This window comes from Solea solea, chromosome 13, assembly GCF_958295425.1.
Source record: "Solea solea chromosome 13, fSolSol10.1, whole genome shotgun sequence".
NCBI classification, from domain to species: domain Eukaryota; kingdom Metazoa; phylum Chordata; class Actinopteri; order Pleuronectiformes; family Soleidae; genus Solea; species Solea solea.
The window spans coordinates 3,051,172-3,076,731 of record NC_081146.1 but is presented as its reverse complement, the minus strand read 5'-3'; the positions used below and the strand labels follow the sequence as shown (position 1 = coordinate 3,076,731).

At 39.5% G+C, this 25,560-nt stretch overlaps 1 protein-coding gene across 5 annotated transcripts; it reads left to right on the top strand.

Moving 5' to 3' along the window:
- On the top strand, positions 1–24,851 carry LOC131471384 (polycomb protein SCMH1). Of its 5 annotated transcripts, none has more exons than XM_058647907.1 (17): positions 1–118; positions 709–850; positions 2,237–2,306; positions 3,718–3,795; positions 4,041–4,114; positions 4,459–4,693; positions 4,965–5,053; positions 6,308–6,554; positions 11,107–11,351; positions 12,879–13,070; positions 13,866–13,992; positions 14,629–14,829; positions 15,598–15,768; positions 16,843–16,965; positions 19,583–19,702; positions 21,935–22,068; positions 23,693–24,851. In XM_058647907.1, the coding sequence occupies exons 3-17, from the start codon at positions 2,282–2,284 to the stop codon at positions 23,810–23,812; spliced, it is 2,181 nt and encodes a 726-aa protein (XP_058503890.1). In that variant the 5' UTR covers positions 1–118; positions 709–850; positions 2,237–2,281; the 3' UTR covers positions 23,813–24,851. The 5 variants fall into 5 exon arrangements, with proteins under 5 accessions (XP_058503890.1, XP_058503891.1, XP_058503887.1 ...); XM_058647908.1 differs by having other exon boundaries at positions 52–213; positions 6,311–6,554; XM_058647904.1 differs by having other exon boundaries at positions 52–213.
- The last annotated feature ends 709 nt before the right edge of the window (positions 24,852–25,560 follow it).

Sequence of the window (25,560 nt, the reverse complement as noted above, 5' to 3'; positions counted from 1 at the left end):
TTTTTTTTTTTTTTACCGTAGTCTCCCCTAACTGCTATCTCCTCAACGTTTAGAGGAGAAAAATGGCGGATTAACACGAAATCCACACCAGAAACAAACATACACGTTACAAAGCAAGGTGAACGCCCTCGGATACACCGAGCAGCGTCTTCTTTTATACTCGACTTCAGCGTTGAGCCCACATTAGCACTGGCTAGTAGCCTCGGTGCGCTGGTATGCTCCCGTTTTGCTAATGTTGATGTTTACGACAACGAGCTAGCGAGCCACCTAGCATGCTAACGCTAGCATCCTGAGCAGTGGTCTGTGTGTGTGTGTAGCCGTGCGTAGCATAGCATGCTGGATGAGGCGTGTGCACGACTGGGCAGGCATGAGCATGCTACTCTAGTATGATCTGTGGACACAAATATATCCCGAACACCCGCCGAAAAACAAGTAATAATGCTCTCACGCACATAAGCACAAAGCGCTCTTGTAAACGTAGCGCAAGAGAGAAGACTATGTTGTCATGTGGTGGCTTTGTGTTTTGAATGGAGCTCAGTACATTTCAGGAATGTTACACATATAAGGTTTGGACTATAGGTTTATACACATAATAGACAAGTCATAGTAGCTGTAAATTGTATTTTAAACACTCCGTGGATGTGCAGCAGGGGTACAGTGAACCTGCCGGGCTCTCTAATGCCTCCCCTCCTGTCACTTCTTCCACAGACACAGGAAAAACAGGGAGCGGGGTCGCTTTAATTCAGACGCCATCCCCCTTGGCGGAGGAAAAAGGCGCACTTCTATTGAAGAGAACGGTCACCCGGAGAGGAGAGAGAGAGACGCTGTGAAACGGTTATGAAGTGTTAAGGTGAGCACGTCTGTATTGTTTATGTTAGCTTTACACGAACAACGACACACAGCGTGTGTCCTCTCTGTCCCTACCGCTTGTATTTGGTGTTTCTGTGTTAACGGCTCTCAAATTCAAATATTTGGCAGATGGTAAACAAGTGTCGCTGTGTACTGTGTGTGTCAGTAACGTGTAATAACCCTTTCTGTTTAAAATAGAAGCTAATGTGTACCGTCTGTTAATGCTCCCTCAATATTATGCACTTTTTGGGTCATTTGGACCTAATTGGACTGGAACACACACTCTTGAGGCACTTGTTTATCTTTCTGACCTGTTGACCCATGTTGTTGTGTCTGTTTGGTCGTGTTTTGGTGAACCCACTGTCTGGGTTACAGGGGGTCACTCAAAACATGTGTCCCCTTTCTAAAGCCCCTGTTCACTAATGAATAATGACAACATTTGTAAACAATTACCAATGTCAGTTTTCCATAATAGGTACTTATCCATTGAGAAGAGAGGTTATTCTGTGCTCTCTATTTAATGAAATAAAAATGTAATACTTAATGAAACATAAAAAATGTTAAGCTCATTATTATTATCATTTTAAAAGACATTTGGAAAGGTGTTAAATTTGATTTCATGTCAATATGCTGTGCTACCAGTATATCAGTTACTCCCTTAATGTACAGTCAGTACAGAAACCTGCATCGAAATTAATCTTTAAAGCGTGATAAAGCACATTAGATCTATACGTCGTGCGTTGTTGGCATGATGTCAGGCCTCTTTGTTGAGCTTGCTCCTGTGTGCCTCCCGTGACGACCCCCTGCCTGTGGAGAGAAATCTGCTGAGCCACAATATATAACAAGGACAGCTCTGTGGTTCCTGTCAAAACACGGAACTCTACAATTTATATGCCAGTTTTCATCGGTATGATCACCTGTTTTGAGTCAATGAAAACGATTACATTTAATGTCAAGTGTTCACAAAAGGTTGGGCATTTGTTCCAGCTCCATTTTTCAGATTAATGTCTTCATATGTCACACATAATAATTTCTTCAAAATGAAGTCTGGCATTGGGATGACTCCAGCTTATGCAGCAACAGCAATCCACTCAATTTGCTTTTTTACACAGGTGTAGTATATGCTTCATGCAGTCATGGGCCTTTTTATGGCTGACATTTTGACAAGTCATGGCAGGAAGGGCATGATCAAATGAATCATGGCAGAGGTCTACAGTATAAGGCTTCCTCAGTTTCAGGTTGCATGTTGCCCTCCACTGTCACACTGTTATGACTGATCAGAGTCAAGGCTAATGATAAACATTACACTGATGCTTTTCCTGCAACATCTGCAGTAGAAAAAGGCGTGTAAAAATACTTGTTTGTGTATATTTCCTTTTCTTTATAGTGGAGGCCACTGTTGCATTGTGAGCTTGGTCAGTATTGTTGGAGTATGAGGAAACCTGTACCACAGAAAGGTAAGAGTCTATTGGATCACTCTGGATATCAATATTTATTCCCAAATTATTTGTGTCACATGAGTAATCATGTCAAAGGGATAGTCCAGGTACTGACACATAGTCACTGCTGGCTGCTCTGTGATTGTATCACTCTGTAAACTGTTCACTCCCTGCACCAAACTCCATAGGGAAAATCACTGATTTTACATCATGGCACACATGAGTTGTTGATCCCTTGCTGCCTCTGTCAATAATTTTATAATTATGTGACTTTGATGTTTGAAATCATTCAGATTCATTGCAGATTTATGTAAATGACACAAACTTAACAAACAAGACAGGAGTAGATCAGCAGTTCCCCTGTCTCCATGAGTTAAAAACACTGAATTTCTCAATAGACTTTTGTGTGGGAGAGGTAGCAGTCTTACAAACCCCCTATATCACAAAGTTGAGTATCTGCCGATACCGATATCAGTCCAATGCAATCATTTTAGACCAGTAGTCTCAAAGTTAATTTATTTTAAATTAATATTTATTTTATTTTGAAATTATCCAATCCAACTTTATTTGTAAAGCACTTCAAAACAAACACAGTGGACCAAAGTGCTGTACGGAATAATGGATAAAAGACAGAAAAGCTCACACAAGGCAATGGAGTACATATAAAAAAGGAATCAGTGTGGAATATTTATATATCATTTTGAGCTTATATCGTCCACCGTGACTGTTGCTTTTCCCAAAAAAAGTTGGCTGTTTTTTTTTACTTAACTGGCCCCCGACTGACCAGACGAGACACTCAGTGGCCCACATGTCATTTGAGTTTGAGACCCCTGTTTTAGACCTTTAAAACTAAGGAGCTATTATGGAATAAACAGCGCACAACAGGACTCCGCTAAAATGCTTCTGTTGATTTTTATTTACATTTGAAATATGCAATATTTAGGATTTTTGGAAAGAGGCTGTCTAGTGGTAATGGTAACATATTCTAAAAATATTCTAGACTTACATGGGTGTAGATTGTACTCGGTGAGCCTTTTGTTGAGTGACTGAAACCTGTTTTTACTTGTGTCCCTGCTGATAGCCATATTTTCATCGAGAGAGCGAGAGTGTCTGAAGTTGGTTCCTGGTGCAGTCGGAGCTAATTATGTGTCAAAAACCTCTTGCAACGACATTAAAAAACAATCGGATGCGTTGCTGTCACTTGCAGGAAAAGTTAGATTATGATATATGTCTATATCACTTTGTTGACTTCATTCAATCCAGCCTTCCTTGTTATTTCTGTGTAGTCAGAATCATATATTTGCCCGTCATACTCCTTTATTCCCATCAGTGGGTTGGAGCACAGATTGTGGCAGGTATTGCAAGGTATTGATTGATGATAAAATCACCAGCAGTTGAGAGCTCATTTTGTCTTTCATGGCTCCCCCAGCTATCGAGTGGAAAGATGCCAGAAGGATCAAGCAAACCCGGAGTGGACGGCCCTCCCGGGTGCCTTCACAGTACCAAGGTAAATAACCCACAGCAGCCATTGATTTATGAAGTAACTGTGAGCAACACCAAGGATTCTCATTATTTCTTTTTTCTTTTTTTTAACGAAACATGATCACGTCAAAGTTTGCTGCAAATGTTGGCAGTGGTTTTTGAAGCTCTGTGTCTCTTTTTTGTTGCCTTTTGTTTGGGCTTAAAAAAACAGTTCTAAATTAAATATCAAACACAATTGTAACATGAATTTCCTACATTATTGTTTTTCAGCAGGACATTTCAGCTGGGAAAAATACCTGAAAGAGACCTGTGCTGTTGCTGCACCTGCTTCATGCTTCAGACAAGTGAGTGGAATTCCTTGGCAAATGTCTCCTCTCATTTATTTTTTATTCAACCTTTAACCAGGAATAAAAGTTTGAGATTAAAAAGATAGAGTATCCTGGCTATATACTGGCAGCAGTATATACAGATAATGACACTCGAGTCAAAATAAAAATAATAAAATATACAAAGTGCGGTATAGAAACATATAATCAGCCTCCAAATCATTTACAATACTTTAAAAGTGTCCAATGAGACCAGATCCTTCAGTTTCAAGCTATTTTGTAGTTTGTCCCAGCTAGCAGGAGCCACATTAAATTCAGTAATGATCCTTACACTGACAATAGGATGTTTGTGTATCATGTAGAGCCTCACACCTCCAGTTAACGAGTTCAAGGCGGGGATGAAGCTGGAGGCTCAGGACCCAAGAAACACCACGTCCACCTGCATCGCCACAGTAGTGGGCCTGACCGGGTCACGGCTCCGGCTGCGTTTGGATGGGTCGGACAACAAGAACGACTTCTGGCGCTTGGTGGACTCCTCTGAGATCCAGCCGATTGGCAACTGTGAGAAGAACGGAGGCATGCTGCAGCCACCACTTGGTATGGACATGTTTCACAATTATTTCTTCTGTTTTTACTTTTTATTTTGTCCACTAGATGTCAGTGACTGACAGCATAAATAACCAGTGTGCGACCTAAAGTTGCCAGGATATTTCTTTTTTGATTAACCATGTGAATAAACACAAATGTTAGTTGCTCTTTAAGTTCTAGCCAATCCATTTATTTACAGTTTTTGTAGTTTCTTCCCTCGATTTATCAATCAACATCACCGTGTTTTCTCACTTATAACAGCAATTGTCATCGTCTTCAGGTTTCCGTCTCAATGCGTCTTCCTGGCCCATGTTCCTCTTGAAAACGCTAAACGGAGCGGAGATGGCGCCTGCCCGCATTTTTCACAAGGTACCTGTACAAGGCTCACAAGCTCACCACATTGAGAGAGGAAAACTAGCTGCTGTGTCAGTGTGTGTGAGAAAGAACCACCCTGAAAGATCCAACCATAGGTGGACAGTGTTAAGTATGACTGGTCACAATTGCCATTAAAATGCACCCTCACAAACACGTGAACAGAATTATATTTTTAATGAGTTTAACTGGCCACACGGTTAGTTTAGTGTTTAGCACTCTTGCCTTTAGAGCAAGTAGACCCCGGTTGGAACAAGGGCTTTTCTGCATGGAGTTTGCATATTCTCCCTGTGTGTGCGTGGCTGTTCTCCAGCTTCCTCCCACAGTCCAAAAACATGCAATAATGGAGATTAGGTAAATTGGTCACTCTAAACTGACGGTAGTTGTGAGAGTGAGAGTGAATGGTTGAATTGTTGTTTGTCCTGCGATGGACTGGCGAACTGTCCAGGGTGTACCCCGCCCTATGTCAGCTGGAGGATAAAGTTGTAGATAATGGATGGATGAGTTTGACTGTAGAGATGTGCCTGTCGTGACAACCCCACTGTGTTTGCGTGCACGTCGGTGTTTTCAAAATTGAGTCTTTAGTTTGAAAGGTTTTTGTAATTAAAACAAGTTCTCTGATTTTTCAGCTTATCAAAAGAGGATTTTCATATTAACAAAGATATCATTCAAACTGATTAATTGTGGTTTGTGTAAAAACATTTTTTTGAGGTTTGAAAAACACTGGCCAACATTCTTCAAAATTTTATGGACCAAACGATGACACTATGGACTAAAAAATCTATTTGATAGATCGATCAATTATGTAATAATCGTTTGTTGCAGCCAGAGAATCAGTGCACTTCTTATGCTGTTCTAACACAACAAATTTTTTAACCATTATCAAAAAAATCATGTGTTGAACTGTGTTAATATTGTGCCAGTGGCATCATCTTAGAAAGCCATCCTCATGTGTCATGGGCTTTCTTATTTGCAAAAGAAAATGGAAACATGCCACAAACCACCTTCATGTTTTTGACAGCTTGTTTTTTTTTTTTTTTTTTTTTTTTGCTGGATGTTAATACCAGGTCTGATCATGGTCATAGTGACTCATTAATGCAAGTTAAACAAGGATCCTTTAATCCACATCTTACATCTTACAGAAATACATGACTAAGCTTTGGCTGATTTTACACTTCCTTCCTGTTACAAATTAACTCGCATCTATTCACTCATCCCTGACCCCTCGCTTTTCTTCCCCATGTTCCCCAGCAGGAGCCCCCTGCCCCAGAACAGAACTCCTTCGAGGTGGGCATGAAGCTGGAGGCAGTGGACCGGAAAAATCCCCATTTCATCTGTCCAGCGACAGTGGGTGCTCTGCGCGGTGCCGAGGTGCTGGTCACCTTTGACGGCTGGCGTGGAGCCTTTGACTATTACTGTCGCTACGACTCACGTGACATCTTCCCTGTAGGCTGGTGCGCCCTCACCGGAGACAACCTTCAACCACCTGGCACCAAAGGTATTTTAACAGTTGATGTTTCATGTCGGTTCATGTTCTGTCTGTCTCACGCGTGTGCTGTGGGAGGCGTCAACTGAAATGCTTCCCATTCACTTTGAATAGAGCAGAGTCAACTGTTGCCCAACCGCATTGTGGGTCTTTTGCTTGTGTCAGAAGCAAAGAAATGTGTAACTGTCCAAGTGCTAGCCAATCAAATCACTCTCACGTGTTTAGCTCAAACACTACACAACCCAAACAAAGCTCTCACACAAGGTTGCTTTCCCCATTGCCAATGTTTTTTGCTACAATGGCGACCATGACAGACATCACATCATAGTTAGCCTTGATGGACATGGCATCTGATAGCCGCCCCGAGCACCAATCGTCAGACATGCTCGCGGTCAAGCTTTAAAGCAAACTTAAGTGCAAGTCCATCATTATCATTCACCTGATTTTTACAATTAACATCCCAAGGGGGGAGAAAAGCCAGGGCTCAACTCTGTCTTACATATATTAACATGATTTTATGTAGACTCACTCAAGGTTTTGGTCCCCACGATAGCACCTCAGTAGTATTTCCCTTTTTTCCTAGGTAGTTGGCAGGAGAATGACCTTTGTGTCTAACATACAGCTGTTCTGGACAATTTGTGTAGCATCTCTGAACTTCAGTGCTTATCTGAAAGCTGCTTAAGACACTTAATGTCTTACTAAAGTTAAAACTCAAACTGTATTTCTTCACAAACACTCTTAAAACAACATCTTCCAGCAGTCTGTCCACACTATTTTCACATTTGTGCTACATTCTGACACGATTTATATTTTGCTTGTGCATTCAGCCCTCTTGTGGGAAAATGGAGCGTTTTAGAATGACACAGAGTTGGTAGTATCCTGTTTTCTTTTTTAAATGACCCCTGGAGGTATTTTTGGCCATGTTTGTTTGTCTGTCTTTGCAGAAATTAAGGACAGATTTTGATGCAATTTTATGGCAATGTAGGTTATGGTCTCAGGAGATTTTGGGGGGGTGATCCAGATCTGAAGTTTGTAAAAATGGTTATTAACCTTGTGAGATAGAGAAATGTATTGAGAGTGGTAAATTGAGCATCCTTTTGTATTGTTTTTGGTTTTAAATCAGTGACTAGGGGCGACGGTAGCTCAGTGATAGAGCGAGTCGTCCTTCACTTGAAGGTTGTGGGTTTGATTGGCGGCTCCGCTAGTCTACATGCCGATGTGTCCTTGGGCAAGACACTTAACCCCACGTTGCTCCTGATGGCTGTGCCGACACCGTGTGAATGGGTATGAAAGAAGAATGATAGAAAATGTGCTGCACATAGTTGTATGAAAGTGTGAGTGAATGGCAAAACTGTAGTGTAAAGCAGCTTTGAAAAGTGCTATAAAAAATACAAAGCATTTACATTTACTTTACTTGAAAAGAGCAGCTTTTTATTCCACTGCAAGCAGCAGATCTCTTTTATTGTATTTGTTGGGGTTTGGTTGGTGCCTGATGGTGACGCAAGTACATCATCTGCTGAAGGCGTTATGTGAACCAGTTGTGTAAGCCATGAGCTTTTTTAATTAATTTTTTTATTCACACAATTGTGAAGTGAAATGACTAGTACAAAGTAATCAACTTTTTCAAAAGTCACTGCAGGCAGTTGTACGTTTTCTTGTCGCCAGCCTCGTATCGCAGAGCTGAAACATTCCTGAAGTTGTTGCCGTGTTAACTTTTTCAACATGTGTGCTGAGCGCCAGAACCACAGAAGGAAACTGTTGTAAGCAATTTGTTACTTCAGGAAACATAAAAGTGAGACGGGGATACTGGGGTTATCAGCCACAAGGTCAACTCTACTCATCTGTTATCATCCACAGTACGTGAAAGAGTGGGAAAAGGAGAAGAGGAATGAGGTGGCAGGGTTCGTCTTTGTAGCCTGCTCGTGTTTTATGAAGGCCTGGCACTCACCCAGTTGGCAGTCTGGCTGTGACGTGGTTTGAGCCTTGTGTGTGTGTGTGTGTGCCCCCTCCACAGGCCTCATGTTGGCATCCTCGGCTAACCCGAGGTCTGATCAGACAACTCAGAGAGAGAATTGAGTAATGAGAGTGGATAGAAAAGAGGAGGAAAGACAGACACACAGTGTACTGTGAAAGTCGGAGTGTTTACATTGTCAGTGGATGGTGGGAGGAGAGTAGAAGAGAAGGGAGGAAAAAGGCAGGTAGGAGGAGCAACACAGAGGAAGAGTGGGAGAGGAGGGAGAGGGTGAATCTGAGGACAAGATCCGCAGACAACCACACACTTTTGACGTTCCTGTGAGCCAGAGAGGTGAGTAAAGATTGGAGTGAAAGAATGAATGAAGTTACAGAAATGCAGACAGAGTGATCATTTGACATCTCTTTGAAGATATTCTGCTGTAATATGAAGCTGACAGTGGTGGCTCTGTGAACTCAATGAACTCAGTGCACACAGAGGAGGAGGAGGGTTAAAAATAAGGTTTGGCTTGTTCAATTTTTGTTTGACTGAATGTGCAATCACTTCCACTCTGTGAACTGTTGGTAAAATATTCTCTAGGTGAAGGCCAGTCTGTGCAGGATCAATCAGATGCCTTGCTGGTGCTTTGCTCTTAACATATACAAAAGTAGCAGTAGCTGGCAGAGAGAGCTCTGCATTGGTCACTGTGCTGTGATGTAGACTGATTGAGGAGGAATAAGTGGTTCTCTTTTTGTGTGCAGTCGTTTTTTGCCTGTACACATTCTTGATCTTTCGCCAGCTGCAATAGCTCATGTTATGTTCACAACTTATTCATTCATTATGCAATTAATGTCGGGCTTTTCTAAAAGTGGTAATTAGGTTGTATGAGGTGCAGACACGTAGCCAGCAGCGACTGCCCCAATTTGCCCCCTGCACTGAAAACTGGCCTGAGACGTCACAGTTAATGAAAACATGGCTGCCAGTGGGGACATGAGGAAAACAGATTTTAGCCAATTAACAAAAGAGTCTCTGAAGAAAAGCTGTGCCTGCTTCAGTGTACGTTGTTGCATAGCAAGTCTGGTCGTTGTTTTGCCTTTTTCTCTAAGGAGCTCCCCCTTGTGTCTACTGCTTTATCCTAACGGTCCTAAAAACTCACCGCTGACACTCCCCCCTCGGTGAATACAAACAATGGAGCCATGTCGATGCCGAAGGAACAGCCAAACACTTACCGAAAATAAACTAGCAACAGACATGGTTCATAGAAATGGTTGAGCCAATGCCATTACAACCATTTTTCTTTTCAGTAATTAAAACAAATTATTTGGTTCGTCAGCTTCTTAAATGTGAATATTTTCTCGTTTATTTCCTCCATATAACAAAGAAATCGGTACAACTGAATAAGTTTGTGGACAAAACAAGACACTTGAGATAATCATCACTTTGAGGTCCGGGAAAAAACTGATCAACATTTTCAAGTAGATCAATCAACGAATGTATGCATCAAGAAATTGATGGACAGATTAACTGATCATGCAAATAATATGGATGAACCATTCCTGTGTGTTGTCATCATGTAAAATCTCAGAGAGATAAAGCAGTGAACATGTTTTTTAAAATATTGCAGACATAAACTGGCAAAATTTTAACATATGAACCCTTTTTTTAATTGGTTAAAATCCGTTTTTTTTCCTTTTGTTCCTGCTATCAACCATTTCTGTGAGCCGCCAACGGGGGAAGTACTTGAGTCAGGGCTATTTGTCAGTACCATATAAAGCCACACTTTTCTTTCTCTTTTGTTAATGTGATATTATTAATGCTTCCAATCAGAAAGAGAAGTGTGTGCTCATGGTCTGGAGTTTGAGAGATTAATCTTTTTGACCATCTCACAGCTGTTACCAGCTTGCCTCTTTTTTAGAGTTTATTACTCAGACTTTAATGTTTCTCCTTTCTATTTTAGTCATAAGGGAATTGAGCGTAGGCCAAAGGAAAGTCATCTTTGATGTCCTCAAACTGGCTCTTTCATCCTTTACCTGTTGTTTGAGATCTTTCTGTCCTCGTTTTTTTCCTATCCATTTTCATCCTGTATCAGTTGCTATGGGTTACAGTTCATTCTCTACATAAGTGTCTTATCTGACATTACAACATACTGTGATCTACGTCTTCACTTACTTTTAGTGTTACCTGGCCCTCTGAGATGATCCCAGACGATTACCCCAATAATTCTGAAGTGGCTGAAATTGTGTCGCCCTTGTAAAGAAGACGTTTGATTACCATTAACAGCTTATTAATATCATAGACTCTGCAACCTGATTATCTGCTGTGGGGCAAACTGAGGTAAAATTTCAAGAGTTCTATCACTTTTAGTGGCAGCAAAAGTCACAGAAAGTTTAAAATTTACGAAATTAAAAAGCAGCACTTTTAATGTTACCTCACATGTGGTTTCCTTCTAATTAAATTGATGACGAAATAAGTACTGTTTCATTTTACCCCTGTGACAGAATGGCACGGCTGGACCTGCAGTATTATTCTTAACTTGTTATTTTAATCTGCAGAGCCACACCGTTTACTTAACTCCCATTTTTCTCATGTCTCTTTCCTTTTTTGTCCGTGCAGTAGTGTTACCGAAGAGTGTTGGGGCATTGACGGACGGGAGTGTGGAGAACCCAGCCATGCACCCGACCCCGACAGTGGGACGACCACCGGGTCAGAGAGGACGTAAGCCAGGTCGCAGGAAAATAAAGGTTGCAGGTCCCTGGGGTCAGAAGGACTCAGCGTTGACACCACAGACCATCCAGCCGGGCAAGGAGATTGTGCCCATCAAGATCCCCAAAAAACGAGGGCCCAAGCCTGGCAATAAGGTGGGCATGAAATATTATTAAAAGATTCCATCGAGAAGAGACAGTTGCCTTCAAATACATTTACACAAATAGTACAAATATGTATTCCTATTTACATCTATTTGACAGTGTTGAGCCATGCTTTTCTGTTCACTGTGATTGGGATATTATTTCTGTTTAGTCAGGTTTGGCGATAATATGATAATACAGTATCAGTTTCATTATCGTCTTAAAAATAATAAATAAAAATGTGCATAGTTTTATATGTTTCGGGTCTTTTATTTGAGAGGGGCATGAGTATTCAATTATTTTGTTACTGCGTTATTTATTAAAAAGATACAAAGCAAATGTATTATTAATGATTGCATTTTTAAAAGCAAGTCACGAGGTGGTAGCAGCAGCCAGTATTAAGGTCGTGGACGTCATGCAGTGAAATTTACCAGGGTCTATGAATGCGTCTCGTGAGCTGCTCTTGGTTGTGCAACACGCTGTGAGGTCCTGCATTACTTTCACTTGCTCTCATGCACTGTAGTGTTCAAACATTCAACGACGAGTAACACCATTGAATATTCGAACAGCATTTTTTTGGTAGTAATAGTATCTCATGTAGGTTTCAGTTTGATATTAGATGACAGTTTGTGCATCAAGCAGTTCAGTCCCAGAGACATGACACAACACTTGCAGCGTTGCTGTGTCAGACGAGGACATCCAGTTAACAAAATTCAATAAAAGCTGCAATTCTCAACAAGCCGGAGCCGAATAGGAAAGCAACAAAAGGTGATGATACACCTTCCTCGACCCTCTGTAACCCAGAGGATTTAATGATACCAATTTGGCTGAGACAAAGATAGAGGTACATAATGAAATGGTGAGACTGGAGTGAAAGGGTGAACAGAGTTTAGGAGAGACACATGTATCTCAGAAAAAGGATGACCCTTGTTCCTTACAAAGGAAATGTTGTGCATTTTAAGGGTTCAAACAAGACATTTGAGGACATAATTTCAACGTGTCTGACATTTTATGGACCAAACAACAAGATTAATCGAGAATATAATCGACAGATTAATCAATTGTGAAGATAATTGCTAGTGGCAGCCCTAGTGTAGTGGCAGTTTGAGTTTGCACCATGGAGACTGAACAGGAGCAGAGGGTGAACTGTTGTTATGTTGTAAATATACATATATACATATATATATATATATATATATATATATATAACTTTATTAAAATTAACAATTATTTTTTCTGATGGTCCTATAAACTAAGCTACTGATTGCATTATTGCTGATTTATTTATTATTACCTTTATAGTTAATTTTTTTTTTTAGCACATTTAATTCACTCTATGTATTTCTGTGATAGTGAAATGGTATAATAAAATATTCAGGATTTTATGATGTGATATTTTGATGATTTGTTTTAGTGCTATAGTCTTTTATATTTTTTTGTATGGCAGATCTCAGAGTCAAATATTTAAAAAAAACAAATATCACTGCATGAAAGAGTTTTCCCATCTTGATTCTGTCCCCTGTGCTCTTTTGTTTGCAGTTAAACTGGGCAAAGAGAGCTGGCTGGCTGGAAGATGCCATGGCTGGTCCAGGACGGCCAGTGACGGGTCCTGTGAGAACCAGGGGCAGACTGCCTGCTAACTGGGCACAGAGGATAGCTCTGCAGCAGGCCCAGACTCAGGCACAACCTATCAAAATCCCAAAGAAGAGGGGGCCCAAGCCTGGCAGCAAGGTATCACTTAATAATACATTGTTAAGTCCATTGTTGACTCTCTATTTGTAATCAACAGGTTTTCAGTATCATATCAACAGATTATCAGTCGACACTTATTCTATCGATATAGAAGTGATTTACAATTAACTAACTACCAGGAGATTATGTTGAGCTTCAGTGTTATCGGTGAACTACTTCTCACACACTGTGTCAGCATCTTATGAGTTGACTATCTACTTCTTGTTCGTCTGTCACTGGAAAGTTAACAGGATCATGGCTGCATCATATCACCTATTAGCACTTCAAGAGTCAACACCATTCATTTCCTTGTGCTTTTTTGTCTTTCCCAAACAACTGTGTTAGTTTACAGTGCTTAATTTATGTGTTTTATATGCATCTATTCTGCAACTTCCTGCTCTCATATGCATTGTTAAAACCTTTCTGACCTAGAAATACTAGACAATATGTGAAAGAATAGGCGGCAAATTAAAACAGGCTGATTGTGTTTTCCACAAAACACATGTTTTCCAGGATGAATTTAAATGAATTGTGTAAAAACACAGTGACCGTACACATCAGATGTTTGCTGCATCTAATTTGTGTGCTGGCTAAGCAGGTAGCTGCACTCATCTTTTTTGATCTGATGTTAAACCTTGTTACATTTAATGAACGCTGCTTTGTTAAAGACTTCAAATACAAAAATACTAACTGCAGCACAAAGAGGCACTGAACATAAAACACATGTGATAGAAGCTGTTCATAATACAGAATCTCTTGAGGAAAATGTCTGAATGTGTGTGTGTCCATATCCAGAGAAAACCGCGCGTGGTACCTAATCCAGTCCCCACGTCTCCCACCAGCAGCACCCCAGAGCCTGACACCAGCACTGTGCCTCAGGACAATGCTACCATTCCCAACTCTGCACTACAGGCCCCCACAGGTACATGAACACACTGTTAATAGTCTGATTTAATGTGATACATCAACATATTTTACAATCTTCTGTATTCATTCATTCATTTTTGTATGCGCAAAGGGAAAATGTGCTGATTCCACCTACTTGTTACCTTATAGAGAGGTAATTTATCTTGATCTTACTTGAGACTGGTTGAAGTCTGCAACTAACGATTATTCTTATAATCGATTAACCTGTTGATTATGTTTTCTTTTAATCGAGTGCTTGTTTGGTCCAGTAAATGTTAAGAAAATGTTTATCATTGTTTTCCCAAAACCTCGACCAAACCTGAAATGTCTACGTTTCCCGCCAAACTAAAATTATTCCGTTTTAATCATTTATTTGTTATATGGAGCAAAGACAGCAAAATATATTCACATTTAAGAAGCTAAAAACGCAAAGAGCTGGTTTTATTATAAATGATCAAAATAGTCGATGATTCACTTAGTAATCAATTAATAATCGACTAATCAATTAACCATTGCAGCCTTACGGTGATCGAATTCAGTGAACAAACTTTATAATCAAAGCTGGTTTGGTTTCTGTGAGGCAGGAATCAAGGTTTTAAACCCACAAAGCTGGGAATTCATTGATTTAAGTTTGGTGTTTTTGTCCTGGTAGTTTGTGTGTATCTAAACAAGTATGGAAAAGTTGGGCCCCATTTGGACCAGCGGCGTATCCAGCAGCTCCCGGACCATTTTGGACCAGGCCGGGCGTCTTCAGTGCTTCAGCAGTGCGTCCAGGCTTGTGTTGATTCTGCCCACAACCAGGGAACCGTCTTCTCTTGCCTCAAATCTGGCCAAGGTGGTGAAGTTATTTCAGGTACACACTTCATTTTGCACCTTTTTCTTTTTTTTTCTTGTCTTCCTCTCTGGAAGTAGTTTGAGCTGTTGAGTCTGTCACAACCTGACTGAAGGGCTTCTACTCTACTGTTGTAGATTTTGTTTTATAAGGGATGGCACCATACCACCTTTTTGTGTCTGATACTGATATCACAAACTCCTAAACTATCTAACGAAACCGATACCTGATACCGAGTATTGTATCAGCTCATCAGCTCCTCCTTAATTTTATCCCTGATATTATTTCACTCTATCCATCTCTTTCTACAAAAAGACATAAAGAAACAGCCTTTTAGGAGGAGTTCACTAAAACGCTCACTTTTTATTGTGGCGTTCATTCTTGTTTTATTATCTTCAATCCCATTAGAGCTCAGTGTGTTGTTTATTTTAATGAGGGAAGAAAAATAAAGGCTTTTTATCTCTGGTATCCAAAAATAAAGAATGAGACTCTTGCCTCATTAAAAGTAAATTCAAATTTAATTGTTATAAACACCAAACGAGCCACAACAATAAAACAGGTGACTGGTTTTAATGTAGTGGATAATCGGTGTGTTTCAACTTTGTCAGTCCATGAAGTCATGGAGAACTATCTGCTCAATATAAGTTTTAATTCACATTATAGATTGTTAGGAATTATTGTTGCGGCTTATTGGTGTAAAGTCCTAGAAGGTTTTTGAATGAAGTCCACTCTCACAGTCACTTTTCTTCACTGTACATTGTAGTAATTTTCTTTGTGTCTCTGCTGTAGCTTACTTTGACCAGCAGCAGCACACCCTCACGCTGCCCACAGTCAGCAGTGTCACCTACGTCCTCCGTTTTCTGGAAAAGCTTTGCCACAACCTGCACTGTGACGCGCTGTTTGGCAGCCAACCTGTGGCCAGAGGAGGCCTGCACTACAGCAGCCACACGTACAGCACAGGTCAGTGATGTACACTCATCTGGAGTCACTGGAGTTTACCCAGAATTCTTCGTCATTTACAGATTTTTTTCTACCATAACAGAAAAAATCTGAAGGCTGTCCATCATTTTGACTGATTTAATGCTGAGGGCGTTCAATCATTTTTAATCAGTTGCAGTCTCTCTCTCTCTCTCTCTCTCTCTCTCACTCTCTCTCTCGCTCTCTCTCTCTCTTTCTCCACTTTTATCCGTCAATTACAATGATGTGAGAAGCAACTAATAACAATGTTCAGGTTTAATTGATTAGCATGAACAAACTCTTGCTTATTCACCTGAATAAATGCAATCATTGAACCTGACATGAATTCTGTATTTTTTGTTGGAGCCAGACGCAGTCAGAGTAAACCAAAGCTACACTTACTGTCAATCAAGTGACTGGTAACCTTAATTTATGGTGCTGTCTGCAGTCTGTCACAAACGACCAAATGTACGTAGTGTTCTATCCAGGAGGAAGCAGCTACAGCTCTTATTTTGAGCTTTGAGTATCCACCGTGGATGGCTTCTATAGCCTCTGATGTGTTCACAATAATAGATATAATCAGTTTCTCGTTATTAAAAGTTAACAACGCATTTTCAATAAAGCAATAGAAAAACGACATTTTTATTTACTTTGGAGGAGGGGTCTGTCTTTTAGATTTCTCGGGATGATTATTCTTGTAAATTGTTTATCTCTATCTTATATGTATATTTAATGTATATGTATATTTAACGACGTATTTTCTCGGCATATTGTTTCCTTGTTAGTCGTCCCTCTGTCTCTGTCACTCTGTTGAGCATAAAATGCCCAAATTTTGTCAGTGCAGTAAAATCAGTGAGGTTCACTTATGTTCTGTTCCATTTACATCGGAACTCTGAAGTCAGAACTGGGAGTGACGTCACTCAGATAACAAAGCTCTACATGGTATTTTGTCTACAGTTCAAAATGAAACAGTTCTATGTCTACAACTGATTTACTATGAAACAAATGCTCTTAATCTCGGAATCCCATGCGGGTGAAGTTGCCTTTACACTCCTTTTGTGTGTTGCTGGTTTTTAGAGCGGAGAAGTTTTGGAGATGGCTTGAAGACGGGCTCGGGTCAAAGCACAAAGAGGTTCCTCCAGAACTTCAGCAGTCCTGCACCACAGAAACTGGCCAAAATCTCACGGCACTCTACTGATGGTATGCTACCTCTTTAACTGTGGTCAGTTTTCTTAATCTACCATCGAACTCAGTTATTTTTTACTAACATGACCGTCATCTGATTACCAATAATACTAACAATAATGTCCATTGTGCCTGTCAGCGCTGTGTTGGCTCACTCCGTTTGATGAACGGCTTTGATTGTTAAAATTGTATATACAGTATACTGAAGGATTATATGTCAAATAATATAAATCTTGCTGCACCCACTATTTGCTGGATCATAATTTATATACGTGCGGTTTCCTGCGTGGTACAATTCCAATTTGTAAATTGCTTTTGGATGCTGTTTTTCATTGTTTATTTATCTTTATTAGCGAGTACAAATATGAAGGGGTTACACATCACGGAAAAGCATTTCACTGACTAAACAAGCCTTTGCCTCATGTGGAAAGTATTTATTTATATAATCAGTGGCTCTCAACTCTAACGCTGCACCTCATTTTACATTAGAGTTAGCTGCTCTGGTTGTCCAGTAAATCCTTGTGTAAATCATATGAAATGCTAGTAGAAGAGAAAAGCTCTTGGCTCAGGGTGAGAGTTATTAAAGCGCAGGGCAGGGGGTTAATAATTTAATCATCTTTCAATTTCCTTAGATTATAATTAAGTTAATGCGATATTTGAGGAGATTTATGTTAAAGAGTAATATCCCCTTAAAAGGACCTTCCAGGCCAAAACACACAAATCACTGTTTTCCATGAGGGCAGCAGACTGTGACTCATGAGGAACGAGTCACTTACATTCCTTTTGCGTCGCAATGTTTTTCCATCTTTAATATTTTAATCATCTTGTATTTGTGTTGAAATTGTTGGCTGTTTTTTGTGTAGTTTTATCTGATCAGACGTGGTATAAACATCCATCACAGTTGCAGCCAGTGTTATGTGTTATTGGATATTGGTAAACATGACAAGATGCCCTGAAATGACTTATGACCAACAAAACAGGAGGCTGAATAGGCTGCTAACTTCTATCCTGGCACCCTTTCCAATTAAAATAATGTATATCTACATCTGCTGCTACATGAGTGTGCAAAATATTATGTTCATTTACTACAGAATAGACTAAATGACGTCTGCAGTTGGGTGCAGGGAATTATTGTGCCTCCCTGTTCTGGGCATATTGGGTCCTGCCTCCTTAGCTGATGTCCACTGACCTGCTACAGTATTATAATGAACTTAAAGTTGTTGTTTTTTTAACACATGTTTGTATATTTGTAGCAACTGTCATAATGTTTTGTTTTTCCAGTGGTTAAAAACTAATTTCATATTACAGCATCTCACAAAATGTGTCGGCTCCTCTCTACCTTGTCACACACGCGACATCCAATATATAGACCAAAGTATTGGGACACCTGACCATGACGCCAACAGGGACTGTAATGACATATTCAAATACATAAACAGTACTTACATATGGAGTAGGTCCCTCTTTTGTAGCTATAACAGCTTCTACACTTCTTGGAAGATCTTCCTCAAGATTTTAAAGTGTTTCTATGGTGAATTTGTGTCCATTCATTCTGTAGAGCAGTTATGAGGTCCGGCACTGATGTTGAATGAGAAGACCTGGCTCACAATCTCTGTTCCAGTTCGTCCCAAAGATGCTCGATGGGGTTGAGGTCAGGGCTCCGTGCCGGCCAGTCAAGTTCATCCACATTGAACTCGTCAAACCTTGTCTTTGCTTTGTGCACTCGGGCAGAAAACATGTGAAAAGGAATTTCTTTAAACTATTGCCACAAAGTTGGAAGCATAGAATTTTCTGTGTGTGCTCAAGTGTTAAGATTGTCCTTCACTGGAGATAAGGGGCCGAGCCCAAAGCATGAGTGAAACACATGAATTCAAATACTTTTAGTGTATTTGTACAGTCAGATTCATTAAGAACATCATCATCTTGGTCACTGTCGTTAACCTGTATTAGAACACAGCACAGGGAAGTAGAAGCCGTGTTTCCACCAAGCGACACAGTTCAGTTCTCTATGTCACTCAATTATTTGAGTTTCTGTTTGTGAAACGTTGAGAACTTCAAAAAATAAATGATCCGTACCGTCCTAGTTTTTGGCACCCTTCAGCTTGGGTACCGAGCACAGCAGCACAGCTCCTACAGGGCAGAGTGAGACACACTGATTTGTCAACAGACAACCATTACTTAAGTGTAACAGTAACCTTCTCTCAATCTAAGCTTGTCTTTGTCTTGTGATGAACGGCCACATGCCAAGAAGAAACAACACCTGTGCTGCTGGATGTCCTCATTGTTGCTCTTTTTCTTTACTGTGTCATGTTGTTCTTTGTGTCTCGCATCGGTGTGACTTCTTATTATTTACGTAGCTGATGATTACTTTAATGCCTGTGCAATTTAGATTTGTGGCACACACACCCAGCGGTGGAAGTCAGGTCAGAGTGTACCGATCCAAACTAATCGCATGTAAAACATTTGAATTCCAGGTGTGAACTGTTGAACACTTGTAATCAGATCTATCAGGACAGACGTTATTACCAAGTCTGAATGACGCGTTTGTGTCATCTGGGATTGTTCAAATATCAGTGTGTTGATTTTTAATCAGTGGAGTTGTGTGTTTGTGTGTGTGTGTGTTTGTTTCCAGCTGAGTCCTTCCTGGAGAACAGCATCGTCACATCAGAGCACTTAAAAAAGAGCCCCCTCTCTCCAAACTCCACAGGACTCAGGTCTCCCACAAAACTGCTGCATCACAATAACTTTAAAGGTAGAAAGAAACACTCGTACTGCAAATCTCACTGTATTCTCACTGTTGATGAAGTGTTTTGCATTTGTTTTTTTTCAGCTTCTTAAATGTGAATATTTGCTTCTTATAGCAAATAAATCATTAAACATCAATCATTTAGTTGTTCTGGACAAAATTAGGCATATTTGGGGCAAACTAATTGGTTAATTGAGAGATTGGACAGATTAATTGACAGATTATGGAAATGTTAGTTAGTTGTAGCCCTAATTCACATAGGGACCTGGGTAACAGGGTTGCACAGTGCTTTATAGCCATGGTTCTAAAACTGTTGTACACGAGTTTCCTCATCATGGTGTACACCCCGGACCGTTTTACTACTTGCAGGAAAATCAGAAACACTGTTCTACTGAATATACCAGGGTATGTGATCGGAGTGGAGCTGAGGAACTGTGACCGTAGAAAATGAGGCAAATCATCATAAATTAAACAATAGTTAGAGTTGCCTTATCACTCACTCCATCTTAATCTACGTTCACTATACCAGTGTGTGAGGAAGAGGAGGATGATGAGAGAGCAAATGATCTTATTGGGAATAAATCTGCGCTGACTTTGCTCGACCTGTTTACACCACTGTATTTTAGCCTCGTGATGATGGTGTTACTTCAAGAGCTCAATATTCCCTCAGGTGATACTTGGTATAAAATGTTTAAGAAACCACTGCTTTATAGTATATCATTATAATTCAATAAACAATTTGGGAGGGAAAACAGTTTTATAAGACTTCACAACGTGAAAAATAACAATAATAAAAAATAAATGTAACAATTATTTGTTTAAAATGATTAGAACTGAGACCCAGTCACAGCACACTCATAAAAATGTTTTTAATAATGAATTGATCAGATGTACTCTCTGTGTCAGTGAAACTATTCTAATGTTATAAAGTAGAAAATCCAACAAAACGGATACAACTACAGATGTGGTCATGTTGTAGAAATCACAGTGGTTCACAAAAACCCTGATGCAGGGTTTGAAATCAGCAGAATATGATTTTATACTTGCGTATAATACGGCCTTTTGTGCGCCAACACCTATTTGATTGGCCTATTTTGCTGATGCCCTCTACTGGAGTCCTATGCTATGACAGCTCCCCATTCAAATGAAGAAGTGAATAAGGCCGCTGCATATGTGTTACTCTCTGTAAACGCACCTTGGAAAAAAGAAAAATCATACTGAATACACTGATACATTTTTTAAGATAGATGATATAGTGGAAAATTTGTATCATAATTCTGTTTGACACAAAAGGTATATACGATTGGAAGATGGATGAAAGTGTACGTGTTTTAACATGACATTTCCTACGTGGTTTGAAATGACTTTAAGCTGAATTAATGAGTAGATATTATTGTTTATAGTCATATTCATCAACTGTACACAAAAATGTGTCAGCATAATGTTGTACAAGTAACTCTGGCTGCAAGTAGCAATCGTTTTTTATTAATCTGGGGATTGTTTTCGCCATAAATTGTTCAGTTTTTACGCCCTGATGTGCAGAAGACATCCACTACTGTCTTGTTTTTAGAGCTGAAACAATTAATCGATTTTTAATTGATTACTAAATTAATCGACAACTATTTTGATAATCAGTTTGAAGCTTTTTTCATGATTAAAACACAATTTCCGATTGTTTAAGCTTCTTAAATGTGAGTATTTTCTTCATTTCTTTGCTCTGGATAACAAAGAAATCATTAGAAGTCAATCATTTTGGTTTGTGGATAAAACAAGACATTTGAAAACATCATTTCCAGGTTTGACGAACACCGATCAACATCTTTTAAGGTTTTCTTATATTTTATGGACCAAGCGATTAATCGATTAATCGAGAATATAATCGACAGATTAATCAATTATGAAAATAATCGTTAGTTGCAGCTCTACTTGTTTTATCCACGTGCCAAATCGATTGTTAACTCATGTAATTCTAATTAAAAAAGCTGAAATTGTACGACTTTGTCAATGAAGAATCCACTCAAACCAATTTATCAATGGTTAAAATAGTTGCCAATTAATATTTCCATCCTATTACACAGGATATTGACTGTGGGAAGTCAAGTTTATACCACAGATTATAAATTAGCCACTGTGTGAGCAGCTCCAACCATTGTTACCTGATCAGTATGTCTAGTTTTTCCCGATGATGCTTTGCTGTTGTCCGCTGAATTGAATGAACGTGACTGTGTGCGTCCTCAGGCTCAGGCAGTTTACGGGAGAGCCCAAGGCCCAGTGGTCAAGACCCCAACCTGTGGAAAGTGGAGGACGTCATGCAGTACATCAGAGATATCGACCCGGTGCTGGCTCCACACGCCGACCTTTTCAGAAAACATGTATGTATCCATTGATATTAGAGGGAATGTTTAAATGAACTGTGTGACATGGTCAGTTAGAGATTTAGGATTAAACTATAACAGGGTTTTTGCTACTGCTACACAATTTAATGTGTTTAAAGCCTTGTTTATACTTACGTGAGGTGGAAAGCTCTTTGCACACAACTGCGTGTCAATATGCACCGGACCTGTGGATAAGCAGGAAATCAATGGGATAACATCTGCTTTACATTAGGATTAAATCAAAGTCTATAGTCCATATTTCTGCTGTCAGTTACTAATGATGCAGTGTTTATTATTTCACTGAGTGGTGATTAGAAATGTTGTTTTATCACTAAATCACTTCTTGTAATGTATAACCGTTTCTCACTTACACAACATTTGACATTTGTTTTCACTCACCTCTAATAATGCTGCGTTCCATTAACATCGGAAGTCGGAACTGGGGAGTGAGTTCACCGCCTTCCAGTTAAGAATTCAGAAACACAAACGTATCTCGGGTTAGCCATTAGCAAACTAGTCCATAATGATACTCGGGCACACAAACTGCATAGTTACTAAATCAATGATTAAATTCATCATCAACTCATTTTATAATCGGTTGAATATTTATTTTTAATAATTAAAACGATTGTTTTCAGTTTCGTAGAAGTGAACGTTTTGCTTCATTTAACAAAGAAACCAGTGATACTGCATCATTTTGGTTTGTGAACAAAACAAGACATTTTACTCTTATTGAAAGTAATCAACAGATTCATTGATTATGAAAATAATAAAGGTTTGCAGTAGCATTGTTATTTTCAGAATATAATCTGTAGGCATAGCAACGTGTCTACAATTAAACAGTAATACATGTACAATTGAGTTATTGTGAAAGAAACATGGCAGATGTACAATTATTGCCATTAGACAGCCATTTTTCCCCTGGAAAGTGAAGTTTGTTAAGAAAATCCAAACAGATGATTTTAAACACTAAAGTCACATAATAACATATTTGAAACCACTGGCTAAGACAGCAGTGGATGAGCAACTCTTGTGTCTTCCCTGGAGTTTGGTGTGGGAGAGTAAGTGTTTACAAAAAAGAGACTAATGGTGAGGGAAAAAAGAAGGGAACTTTTGCTGCGTTCCATTGGTTATTAGTTAACAGGTTAATGCACTTTAATAAACATGAATCTAAATGTGCCAGATTTAGCCAGTAGGATATTTATCTGACTGAGTGACATCACTGTTGAGTTCACCACGTTCCAGTTGAGAAGTCGGAAAAACACAAACCTATTTCACGTTGGCCATTGTTAGCAATACCGGTTGATAACAACACACAACATGGTGCTTTGCGCACACTAACAGCATAGAAACATGTCTACAGTTACAGAGTTGGATTAAATGTTCCCATTTAAGGAACCTCTGGAATTCTGAGTTTCAACTACAAACAGAACGCACCGTAAGCTATATTAAAGTTGTAAAAGTCTGTGTCTCAAACCGTGTATGATCCAGCTCATCTATAACTTCTCCCCTGTGTGACTTTACTACATGAAAAGCTCCTCGACAAGAGGGCACAACCATGTGATCATCTCTGTTAGTGTATGTATCATATAATACCATTTAATACATGTCGTCCCTACAGGAAATTGACGGCAAAGCACTCCTGTTGTTGCGTAGCGACATGATGATGAAATATATGGGCTTAAAGCTCGGTCCCGCCCTCAAACTCACCTACCACATCGACAAGCTCAAGCGGCCCTGAGGTGGTCAGGTGACCAGCAGCAGCAGCAGCAGCAGCAGCAGCAGCAGCAGCAGCCGCAGCCGCCCCCTTCCAAAGGACTTCACTCCAACCACCTCCTCCCTCTTCTAGGATCAGTATATCATGCACTACATATTGGACATATACTGACCATTCACTTGTAGCAGCTTCCATCCGACCGTCATGTTGTTTTCATATCCCTGTCCCGGCCTCATCCGATGAGGAATGTTTATTTTTTGTGTAGCACAATCCAGCCCCAAGGCAGCATGGGATACGTAGACTCACCCACTCTTTTTCACATCGGTTTTGCATTTCATTATAACTTGAAAAGTCACACGTGGGCATTTTTAAGTGTGAAGGCTTTTTTTCAGGCCTGCTTTTGTTACGTTACATGTATTCTGTACATATGTCGTATTTTGTACTTCATGAATATATGGACTTGTATTTTTGCCTTTTTTGTGTTGGATATGTTAAAAGAGAGAAAAGTGTAAAGGAAGAAGAAAAAAAATCACTACAATGATCCCAATAGTTGGGAGTGTTTCCGATGAACGTCTCTGTTTGAGGCACAATTTTGCAACTACGTCAAATATGAACTGAGACGAAAGAAGAAATAGTGTTTTATGAAAGGGAAAAAAAAGAAACTTTTATTCTGAAAAAACACTGCCATGAGGAAATGTTTGTGTCTTTATTCTGGATGTTGTTTTACAATGTCTTGTCTTGTTATTTGTACTTTTTCAATTTTTTATACTATATTATTAGAGTTCCTACATGGAGAGCCCTATCATAATTAACATTGTTCAATAAATATATAATAAGAATACAAGAGCTGCACTGCAATACTTTTGTTTACTTATATAATATAATATTTTCTATCTTTAATTTCCACGTACATACGAGTCCTCGGAAATGCTTGAATTTTAATGTCGGGTTTTTGGATAGAGTGATAAAGATGCTTGAAATACTGACTGTTATAAAAACACGATTGTTGGTATGTCTATTGCAAAGTTGCATCTCTTTTATTGTGATAAAAAGAGTGAAATAATCATTTTGACTTTGGATATATTCATATTCATTTACCACACCTGGAAGGTGCTGGAAAAGCATGAAAAATAACCTTAAAAGTGCTTGAATCTGACATACATTGATTATTTGGGTCAATATTGTATATGAGAGATTCATTTTGAAACCCCCCACTTTGGTTGGGTTTGCTTCCACTGTTCTAAAAGGTTTTTATTTCACACAAACAACCACCATTTACATAAATCGACCAACAGAGGGCAGCACAGCCCTGTTTCCCCTCGTGTCTCCTTGGTTCTCTTTGGACTCACTGACACTCAGTGCCATTGGTGGCCATTGCTCCATCTGGCAGCCTCAGCAGGATGATTTCACTGATTATTTGTGCACCATGTTAAGGCGATGACTTGTGGTTCAGCGTTGTTCGAGTTTCTGCCTCATTCTCTTTTCTTCTCCTCCCGTTATTTAAAGACCCACTCTTTATGACTGTGTGTGTCCATTGTTTGCGTTTCTTCTGGTAAATACTGTGAACATTGTTTCTGTCAATACGTGAGTGGGTTATTAGGCTTGTGGGCGCACAGAATTTCTCATGTCTGCTGAAGCAACTCAGCACAAGGCAAAAAAAAAAAGAAAAAAAAAAATCTTAACCACATCCTCTCAGTGAAAACAGGAAAACAGAAAAACAGTGACCAAACCCTCTTATTGTAACTGACAAGGATGAGTATGAATGTGTGTGA

Bases quoted from the DNA above. Each gene is read 5' to 3' on its own strand.
- LOC131471384 (XM_058647907.1), top strand. From the start codon at position 2,282: ATGAGGAAACCTGTACCACAGAAAG. The intron at 6,555-11,106 runs GTATTTTAACAG...TTGTCCGTGCAG, and splicing joins TCAACCACCTGGCACCAAAG to TAGTGTTACCGAAGAGTGTT. The intron at 16,966-19,582 runs GTATGCTACCTC...GTTTGTTTCCAG, and splicing joins CTCACGGCACTCTACTGATG to CTGAGTCCTTCCTGGAGAAC.